This window comes from Elaeis guineensis, chromosome 7 (genome assembly GCF_000442705.2).
Source record: "Elaeis guineensis isolate ETL-2024a chromosome 7, EG11, whole genome shotgun sequence".
Lineage (NCBI taxonomy): Eukaryota > Viridiplantae > Streptophyta > Magnoliopsida > Arecales > Arecaceae > Elaeis > Elaeis guineensis.
In genome coordinates, this window is record NC_025999.2 from 78284525 (window position 1) to 78295862 (window position 11338).

Here is an 11338-nt window from a genome sequence, read left to right on the forward strand (position 1 = left end):
GTGGCCAATTAGTAAGGTGCATTAAGAAAGCAATATCAATTAGACCTAAACTAATATACCAAATATCATGTTAATATCCCCCTCCTCAATCTCAAGGTGGTATAGTAAAAGCTAGCTTGCTTTTGAAAATAAAGTCTTGAAAGCATTCGAGTAAATAGTTCAATGAAGATATCCACAATCTAGTTATTAGAGAAAAAGATGTATGGCATTAAGTGAATATGTGGCAACAAAATGACAATCAATTTCTGCACATTTAGAATGTTCATGAAAAATATTATTATGTGCAACCTAAATGGTACTTTGATTATTACAACAAAGAGCGATAGCACAATGATAAATGACTTCCATATCCTCTAACAACCATTTGAGTTAGATAAGTTCATCATAATATTAGCAGTAGTCCTATATTCAACCTCAATGCTAGATCTACAAACAACAGTTTACTTCTTATTATGCCAAGAAATAGGAGTCATTGGAAAGAAATAAAAATCTATAGTAGAGCGTCTATCAGTAGGATCAATCCATCCAATCAATGTTAGAATTATCTATGACACAAGAAGGAATTGACAATAAAATGCAATGATAAACAAAAAGTATCCTCGATATAACATAACATTTTCAAAGCAATAGCATAATGAATAAATCTAGAAGCTATTATGAACTAGCTGATTATATGAACAATACAACTATATCCGATGAGTAACTATGCGATTTACAGAACAACCAATTAACTATTTATAATGAGTAGCACAGAAACAAGAGTTCTATCAATAAATGTTAATTTGATATGAGCCTTAAGAGATATAGAAGTAATTTTTCTATATATTAATCCAACTCTATAAATGAGATTAGATGCATACTTGGTCGATGATAAATAATATCCATTAGAGCTAGATGTAGATTCAAGGCCCATGAAGTAACTTATTCCCAAATCTTTCATTGCAACTTCTTGATGACTAAGATACTATTTGAGATCATAAATGCTAGTGGGATCATCCTTGGTTTAATTATGTCATCCATATAGAATAATAATACCGTAATATCTCTTAGTCATAATACCATTGAGTTAAATCAACTTGAAAAATCATGGTACTAAATTTTGCAAACAAAGCACATGGAGCTTGCATAAGTATGATAAATTGGCATACCTTATTAGGTGAATGAGGATAACCTAATGGAGATTATACATATATTTTTCCTCAAAGATTATAATTAAGAAAGATATTTTTGATATCCATTTAGAAAAAATGGCCATTACCTACAGGAGCAGCAACAATTAGACTCTAACCAAAGTCAGTCAAGCTTTGATACCATGATAAAAAAGCAAAAACAAGGAAAGAAGGAGAAGAAGGAATCTTCTTTAATTAAATTGTACTTTATAATAATATGTATATAATATATATGGCCTAATTATGTGGTTAATAAAAATTGAATCAAGAAAGAAATGTCGATCAGACCTAGACTAACATACCTAATATCATGATAGCATAAGATATACGCTGAAATTTTGTAGGATAGAAGTGAGAAAGAATGTTGGTTTAGGAGTTCGAGAAATTAAGAAAGACCGAGGTCCAAGACAGCTTGCACGAGAGAAAAATCTCTTGAAGCTTGGGCACCCCACCTAAATATAGATTTTCAAATATTTTGAAACTATTGACTGAAGGTAAAGATATAGGACACCTATCTTGATCTTCTAGTTTTGATGGCTGAGATTTAAGTGTTTGTAGATATCCTAATTAAAAAGAAAAATATGTGCTACAGCACAACTCATCTAATTCTTCTCCTTGACCTAGAAATTAGAAGTATGGTTCTTCCTCTCGTAGTAGAATATAGGTTATGTCATTAGATGTCGTCTGCTTATCTTCTCTCATATTAAAATACATCCTTTATAATAATTTACAATCCATTATATACTATTTCATCCAATTCCTTAATTTAAAATCTAAATTCTTCTTCTAGCAAGGAAATGTTTAAAGCCAGGTGACTGAAGTGATCATGCATCTTAAGCGTTAAAACTAGAAGATTTTAGAAGGTCTGGCCTTCTCTTTGCGCAAGACTGGCCTTGACAAAGATGAATAAGAATGTCAAGTGGAATGTGAAAAAGTCTTTAGGATAGCCTTTGCCCTGCAACATGGACAGAGCAATGCAAAACCTTTATAAACTATTAAACTCATTCGAAAACTATTGATCAGGAATTTAAAACCAATGCTGGCATCGTAGAAAGTTACTGGTTGTGATACATGACTTGCCATGTACTGACACATGGCATGGGTATTAATTCAACCAAACAAAATTTATCCTGAATGCTTGGTAACTTATCTCGGTTGGAATCCCTCTTTGCTTAGGAGATGTCTTGTTCATAGCATCTAACATATTCAAAGAATATGTTTTATTGAGAAATGCCAAAATTATATGTAGTAGTCTGAAATGGATATGTCAAGTTACAGTCTCTCAAGAAGCAAAACAGAAAAAAAAAAAAAAAAAAAAAAAAAAAAAAAAAATCAACCTTAATTCAATTCAAAATCACAAAATAATCAACATCATGTTCCAAACCTAGTAACTCATCTAATTCGAGACTATAATTAATGGCTCTTTTTTGGTAGAAATAATTAGTGACTCTTTCAAGGCACTTATAGTAGGGTGTACCTGTAAATGATATGCATAGGTCATATCGTGTTGGTGGAGCTCATTTAATTATCTGTTGATCTCCTGATTGGATCACAGAATTTTTTTTTTTTTTTTCTTTTTTTTTTTTTTTTGAGAAACTATTCTATGAATTATTGAAGATCATGATTTTAAACTCAATTAGTGGTATCGACTAACACAATCCAGTCAACACATCTAGTCCTCAATCATAAATAAATCTTTGCTATCTTTGCATATTTTCATCCAGGTGAATGATACGTCCCAAGCAAAATTACAATTTTGTAATACTAAGAGCACATCACACGTCTTCCAAGTTCCTATCAAGCTTGATTTCCAATTTCGAGAGATCAGCAAGCTCAGGCATGGGTATAGCAATGGCAAAAAGGTGAAGGCAATTTGCACCAGGGTTCCGAATCTGTGGAAACGGACCGATCCGTTACAGATGCCGGTTCAACCCACTGCGGCCATATTGACATACTCTGCTTTTGGTCTTCTCATACAGACAGGCTTCTTTCTGGCTCATAATTTTAAAAGCTGGCCATGAAGGACTCATTTTTATTCATTATTTATCAATTTAAATGATTGATCACCAATTGGGCAGGTTATGGCCTTGAAGTCACCAGTGTTGGTTAAAGGAATCTAAATGTAAAAATATAGAAACATTCTGTAGTTGTGCATCGCGGGTACACTTTTCTTCTGTCAGATACAAGCAATAATTGTTGATGTACATTTGGAGATGTTTAAACCAAAATGCCTCAGTTAAAATGAGAGATCTTTATAAGCTCCTCAGGTTAAAGGAAGCCAGCAGCGGGCCAAGAAAGCACAGGAAGATGTGAATCATGATTCATGGAGTTGGGCAGCAGCTTTAATAGTACTTAGATATTGTTTCTGATAAAAGACGCTCCAAGCACTTGTCCATGGTGCATTAATCGATTACCCAATAGTTCATAGATGTAATTAGGATTGGAAATGGGTTCGGGCCGGCTCGAGGCCCATCGGGCCGGCCGGCTTTGGGTCGATTTTGGGCTCAGTCCGAAATCATTCGGATCGGATTCGGGTCAAAAAATAGGATCCGTTTTATTTCGGATCAGACTCGGGCAAACTTTTTGCCCATCGGACCGAAACCCGAATTTGGGTCCGATCAAAGCCCGATCAAAACAGCCCATATGCTCTCAGATTTGCCCTGCCCCTACTTGATCATCAAAGCAGCCCATTGGCCATTCCCAAGCCGTGAAGCCGGCAAGCTCCATCTCCCTCAACCACCTCTCTCAAGCCCCCATCTCCTGATCTGCTCCGACCTTCGCTGCTCGGCCACCTCCTCTCTCGCCGTGTCACTCAGCCTCTTGAACGTGGGAGGAGTTGCAGGTGGTGGCGTCACCGTCACCATTCTTCATTTCCTCCAGAGGAGACGCATTGCCGGACTTGATTCATCGGGCAGTGAAACAACGGAGGAGAATTGAGAAAAACACGATGGCCAGAGAAAGACATCCAGGGTAGTGGTTTTTCTCTGAGAGGCTTCATCGGAAGAGTGATGGCCTCTAGAGCCTCCTCAAGATATCCGATTCTTTTTTTCGTGAGCGGTCGGAGAAAGGCAAGACATCTAGCGGGACCAAGAGCACCCATTGCTCGATCAGCTCGAAGAGGATGAAACCCCATCGAGCAACCCCGACACGGCCCTCGTCGCCATCGAGAGCTAGAGGAGGATGGCAAAGAAAGATCTGGAGCTCCAGAACACGACGGCTTGTGATCGGATGTCGACGGCGGCATGTGATTGGACGATGATGGTGGCGGAGCCTTTATAGACTGGGAGGGGGTGGAGTTGGCAGAGAAGGTGTCGCCGTGTCGGAGAGGGTCTTGAATGTGGTCTCAGCCATGGCACCAAAGGATGAGGCGAAGAAGGGGAGAGAGTGGGCGGGCATGGGCTTTGGCTGAACAAAACTCGAGCTGGCACAAAGTCTTCGAGCCGGCCCAAAGGTCTTTGGCCGAGCTCGGCCTGGGCTTGGGCCAGGATTTTTATATATTCATCGAGCCTAAGCCCGGTCCGAAGCCCGAAAATTATTTTCAGACTGGGCTCGGGTAGGGGTAGGGCCCGGCCCAATCCCACCCCTAGATGTAATCCCCAGAAAGCTAAAGAATGAAGGCAAACAAAGAATATAGTAAATATTACAAGAGTGCAGAGCAGAAAGATTTAAAGCCAGTTGAGACATGATTACATGCAGTGATGAGAAAGGAATAATGCATGGTTGAAACATCAATAGTGTTGAATGGGCAAAATCGTGACATGTTTTGATTTTTTATAAATGTCCTCATACAAAAAGAATTATACAATACCCATGTATTAGATATCCTCTGAGACGATTTATTTCATAGAGGATAAACAAAAAAAACCAACAGATATGATCAGAGTGCTTCTAGTCAGTTCCTTCACACTTTTTAGAGGAAACCAGTCACCGGGCAGAGATCAAAACAAGAGGCTAATCATGGGGTTGAGCAGCACATATAGATAGTTGTTCAGATAATATTTTTTTATAAAGCAGCTAGAATCAATTGCTGAAAATGCCTTGTTCGCTTTGTGAACAGTGCATTAATAAGGAATTGCCCAAAAAAGCTTAAAATACAAGGATAAGAATGACTACAAGAAACTTATAGGTGGAGGATTCAACGACAGAGAGATGACATGATCATAGTCAATGCTGAGGCCCAGGTAAACTAAGTGCCTCCACTTTTTTTGTATAAGAGGGTTCGAAGAGACAGGACATAAAGAAAGAAATAGTCCAAGCTTTAACCGGATCCACTGATAACAACATTATCTATTGTCAATGAATTAAAATCAGAAAACAGAAACTAAAAGACATGGGTATACCAGAGAGAGATGAGAGAAAGTGAAGGTTAAATAGCCTCCAAAAAGTCACCACAAGACAACATGATATATGAACTCCACCTTAAAACTGCAATTGTAGTTTTCAGTAGTCCATACTAAAATTTATAAGTTCATATTAATCAGTATTGAATAATCCACTTGGGATTTTCTCTGATCCTAATCTAATGAAACCCTGATTGATAGGATTATTATCGTTGTACATAATATAGAATTTGGAAGAAGATATGAATGAACAGATAAAAACTAATTGGGGAAAAAGCTATGACACTAAGAAAAAAACTGTATAAACACCGCATTCAACAAAGAAATCACTTCAGATTCATGACCATAGAAAGTATTACTACTCCATACACCTCATCTTCCTTATGTAGGTCCATAAATAAAGTCACAAAGCAACAGTCAAAAACAAGGATTCAACTCTCCTTTATACCCTTAATATGGAGTGTTGCTATATGTAGTAAGCAGTTATTTCATTTCTACAGTGGCTTCCCAAAATTAATCTCTAAAAATAGTTCCAAAAGTTACAATACACTAGCTAAAATAAAGTAACAGTCAAAATTAACCATACAACCATGACAGTCTTTCCCTTGTTGAAGGGTGATATCATGCTTTAATTGCCTTGAGAGATAGGACGGCTTTAATTTCCACCAATTTTTCTCTTCCTAAAACAAGTATCAAGCAGACTTGAAGCAGTAACGAAGGCATCAGTAGTTCAGACCCATTAATTATGAAAAACAATCACTAGATCAGAGTAAAGTAATCATCGAGGAATCACTGACATGGAAGTGAGCAACACTGCATAAATTTATCTCTTGATGGCACAACTAGTAGCAAAAACAGGTAAATTGGCACCAGATATATGGGGGGATTTCTATTCAAATTCTTTCGACAGCAGCTTTTGGATGGTTGTATTTTGAACCGTTCTTTTGATCATGACATTTACTAGAATAATTGATGGTGAAATGGATTTGTTGCTGTTTCTACTCTGGATTTGGCATATGAAACCCAGGCCATTTAATTTGTTAATAGAACAGTTAAGCTGTTTTTCTATGTTCAGTTTATTACAGTGACCTGGCAGGCAACTAGGAAAAAGTGAGCATGATAAAGTTTTGATAACAGTCTGAGCGACCTTTATCTCCATCTGGGTTAAGTATCACAGGAGAAAAATTAGTTCTAGACAGAAAAAAAGTTCTAATGAGAAATGCCCAAGTACATAAAGGAACCCAATTCTCTAATTTCACACTGATAAAATTGCATTACCAGAGTAGAAGAGTAATGTGAGGGATGCAGAAAAAGAAGATTTTGATTCCATATTACATTAAGTCTGCCTTCAGATTAGAACAACCATGAAAACATACTGCATCTATTTCAAGCTCTTCAGTGCCTGTTACAGTGAGTCAAAAGAGTTGATTCTCGAAATCACACAACTGACACTGTCCTGCAATTAGCTTATGTACATAATAACTTCTACCAAACATGAATTTATCGCATTTAGTTTCTTAACATCTTCACAACATACCTGTGATAATAAGATATCTCAGGAAACGACACTGCTAACCTCCATCATCTTAATCTTTTTAAGCAGCTTCACCACCTCCAGCATGCTGGGCCTCTTCCATGGCTCCTCGGCTGTACACACTCTAGCAACTGCTAGCACCTGCATCATCTGTTCTCTCCAGAAGTTGGCACCTGACAGCAAAAATGGGTCAAACACTTCATTCTCCTTTCCACGCCCTTCCATCCACCTCACCCAACCCACCAGATTTCCACCCCCCTCCACCTCCTCCTGTCCAGTTGGAGGTCGCCCAGTCAGCAGCTCCAACATTACCACCCCGAAGCTATAGACATCTCCTTTTGCTGTTGCTTTCATTGTCAGCCCATATTCTGGTGGGATGTACCCAAATGTTCCCGCAAGGTCAGTACTCACATGGGTCTCACATGCACTGATTATCCTTGCAAGGCCAAAATCAGCAACTCTTGGCTCAAAATTTCGATCTAGTAAGATATTGCTTGATTTCATGTCTCGGTGTATAATATGGGGCACAAAACCATGGTGCAGGAAGGCAAGCCCCCGAGCAGATCCTAGACAAATTTTGAATCTTGCTGGCCATCCAAGCACCTCAACAGCATCAGCTCGGTTCCTCAGCCACACCTCAAGGCTGCCATTTTCCATGTACTCATATATCAAGAACCGCTCATCATTGAAAACACAGTACCCAAGCAATGGCACCAGGTTCCTGTGTTTTACCTTCCCAATTGTCTCCATCTCAGCCAAGAATTCTCGGTCTCCTTGGAATTGGCCACCACTGTGGAGCCTCTTGACTGCAACCATCCGACCCTCAGGTAGAACTGCTTTGTATACTGTGCCAAACCCACCATCACCTATAATGTGGGCCTTGCTGAAATTCTCAGTTGCTTTCAAGATATCATTCAGTGTAAGCCGCAGCAGAGCATGTTCAAAAGTGGCCAAGTTGATGCTCAGTGGCTCCTTCAACTTCTTTCCCAAAAGCTCATCACTGGATGCTGGCTCAATAGCTGCTGGCTTGGCCTTATTGACAGAGATGAGAGCAAAAGATTTCTGCTTCAGTGCCCTCCATTTAAGCAAACAAAGTAGCAGCGCAAGCAAGCCAGCTGCAACACCAAGAGCGATGCCCCAGACAGAAGCTTGGGTTAGTGCATGTGAAGATGGATAAGCTACCAAAGGAGAAAGGTGATTGGCTGCACAGGGGTCGGTTGCACTACAACTCTCTGGCTCGTACTTGTCAAAGTTGTTGCCAGAGAAGTTAACAAATGAAAGACCAACAATATTACAGATGTCACATGGGATGGTTTCCTGGAAATCATTGTTGGAGAGATCGAGATAGGTTAGATAATAAAGATTGGAGAGGGAAGATGGCAAGTATCCTGTGAGATTGTTGTTGTGGAGATCAAGTACAGCAAGGGAAGTAAGGTTGGAGACTGACTCTGATAAGCTGCCAGAGAAATAGTTCTCACAGCATTGAATACAAGAAGGGAGCTGATGAATCCAGACATATTATCAGGAAAAGGAATGGATCCAGAAAGGGAGTTCTGGCTAATGTCAACATATGTAAGGCTCTTGATATTAAACATAGACTTTGGGAAGGGACCAGTCAATTTGTTGCTGGATAAGTTGAGCTTCACCAAGCTTGGTAACATGGTGCCTAAATCACCAGGGATAAGACCATCAAGTTGGTTATTTGAAAGAAGGAACCTTGTAGATTTTTCAAAAGAAAAGGCTGAGGCAGAATTGGGCCCACAAGGGAATTGAAAGACAAATCAATGAAGGTCAGATTCATTAGATTCACCAGCTCAGGAGGGATGCTGCCAGTGAGCCTGTTGCTTTGCAAACGTAGCTCCTTTACCACAGCACAGTGCTTAATTGTTGCAGGGATCTGTCCTGTTAGATTGTTATAAGATAGATCAAGCACCCCATAGTGCTGGTTGAACTCAGAATCTGGGTATGCCACCTGCTGAAATCCAGACAGATGTCTCTGGGTATATGGCCAGAAAGTTGGTTGTTGGATAAAACCAAATTGTCAAGCAGCTTCAGCTGAGATATAGCTTTAGGAATAGGACCAAATAAGTTGTTCGAACCTAGATCCAGTGCCACAAGACTCGTGCAGTTGAAAAGCTGTGGTGGGATCTCTCCAGACAATCTATTTCCACGGAGAGACAAATTAGTTAGGTTTCTCAATTTCCCGATGGAGCTTGGGATAGCTCCTTCAAAGAAATTGTTGTCCAGTTGCAGCCTCTGGAGACCGGAGATTTTACCAATGCTGTCTGGAATTTGACCACCAAGTTGATTGTTGCTAAGTGATATCTCCAGAATGGTTGGGGACTCCCACAGCTGATCAGGAACCTTCCCAGAGAAGTTATTCTGTGACAATTCCAGTGTAACAAGAGGTAGTTCACCTAAATAGCTTGGTATTTCACCATACAAATTGTTTCCCATAAGGATCAAATCAGTGAGATTCAAGCATGCTTTGAAGGTTTCATTTATGCTGCCTGTGAATTCATTCTCAGATAAAGATAGAAGAGCCAATGACTTCGCTTCACATATCTTAGATGGGATTTCTCCTGAAAGTTGGTTGGCATCAGCTGAGAATGAGCCAAGGTACTGCAGATCCAGCGGAGGCAAAGACCCAGTGAATTTGTTCTTACCCAACCTTATAGAGTTTGCCTGTTTCCAATTTGAAATCCAGGTGGGAATGGGACCTGACAGATGATTTCCTTCAACAATAAATGTGTTAATAGCTTCTAGAGCACCAAGATTGTCAGGCAGAGGACCTGAAAAAGAATTGAATGACAAGTCTAGGATCTTCAGATTTTTGCAGTGGCCAAGCTGTTCTGGTATATGTCCAGTGAGTCCAGCATTGGCAGCAACCAGGTATACAAGATTTGCCAACTCTCCTATACCCAGAGGTAGCTCCCCATAAAAATTGTTCTCCGATATGTCTAAATCCGTTAGACTTTTAAGGTTGGAGATTTCCTGGGGAATGTTTCCAGTCAACTTGCAATCATGGACTGAAAAAACTTTGAGCTGTTTCAAGTTGCCAATCTCCACCGGAATACTCCCAGTTAAGCCATTGGATCCCAGCCAAAGTGATTCCAAACTCGTCAATCTGCCAATCTCCTTTGGAAGAGCTCCTGTCAAGCTATTGGATGAGAGGTCAAGTGTCAGGACATTCCCCATAGAACCAATGCTGGCAAAGATTGAACCACTGAACCCATTTCGGCTTGCATCTAGGTGTAGGAGTTTGGTAAGATTTCCCATGCTAAAGGGTAGCATTCCAGAGAAGGAGTTCATGCTGATGTCCAAAAACTCCAGGTTCTGTAGGTTACCCAACTCTAGTGGGAGGCTTCCAGAAAAGGAATTCTGTGATATGGAAAGTTTTGTAAGACTTTTGAGCTGTCCAATGCTGGGGCTCAAGCCTCCAGAGAAGAAATTCGAGAAAAGCACCAACTCTTTGAGCTCTGTCAAGTTGGCAAATGAAGGCAGAGGTCCAGAGAGTTCATTCTGGCTTAAATCCAAGTATTGTAGATTCTGCAAGTCATATAATGATTCTGGAACTTGACCAGTGAACCCGCAGCTGCTGATGTTAAGCCGTGTTAGAAATCTGAATTCCCCAATGCAGCGCGGGATCAATACATTAACAGGTACATAGGATAAGTCAATGGCCTGAATAGCAGGACCTGCACAGGTAATGCCCGACCAGTTGCATGGTGGGATTTGTGCATCAAACCAGCTTGGAATGAAATCTTTTGCTTGGGCAAGTGAATCTCTAAGATTGAACAACTTTCTGATGTCACCAGTATTATCTGCATTTGAGATGGATATGCAGAGGATAAAGCAAATGACGACAAAAGAGTGAAAATGAGACAACTGATGCTTTGGTGTGTATGCCATCATCCCCATGCAGCTGATTTTGCTAGTTAAAACGAGAAGTTTTGAAGGTTCAGAGGATTTCAGCCTTTGGATTGAAGGGAGTTTATCTGCACAAAAGAAGAAAGATAAATAAGAACCACAAGAAAATTCTTTTTACTAAACAAACAATTTAGATGATTCATCAAAGTGTTCTCTTGCAAATAAATGAATAGAAAGATTATTGATGTAGAAACACATGACAGAGGAATGAGCAAATTCATTGTGCAAGACAGATGTGAGAACAGATTAGGTGCTGAAATGAACACATCTCATGATTGTTTCACACAAAGCCCTTAAGCAACATTCGGTCAACAGATGTTACCTCCAATTTTAAGAAGAAAAAGAAAACAACATTAATCAGACAA

General features: G+C 39.6%; 1 protein-coding gene across 1 annotated transcript; it reads right to left on the reverse strand.

The window, feature by feature from the left end:
* Window positions 1-6736: 6736 nt before the first annotated feature.
* On the reverse strand, window positions 6737-11036 carry LOC105034761 (leucine-rich repeat receptor protein kinase MSP1). Its single transcript, XM_073261323.1, is given in 4 exon segments — window positions 6737-8521; window positions 8524-8757; window positions 8760-9029; window positions 9032-11036. Coding segments are annotated over 4 exon segments (3894 nt in total). The 5' UTR covers window positions 10965-11036; the 3' UTR covers window positions 6737-7064.
* Window positions 11037-11338: the final 302 nt, after the last annotated feature.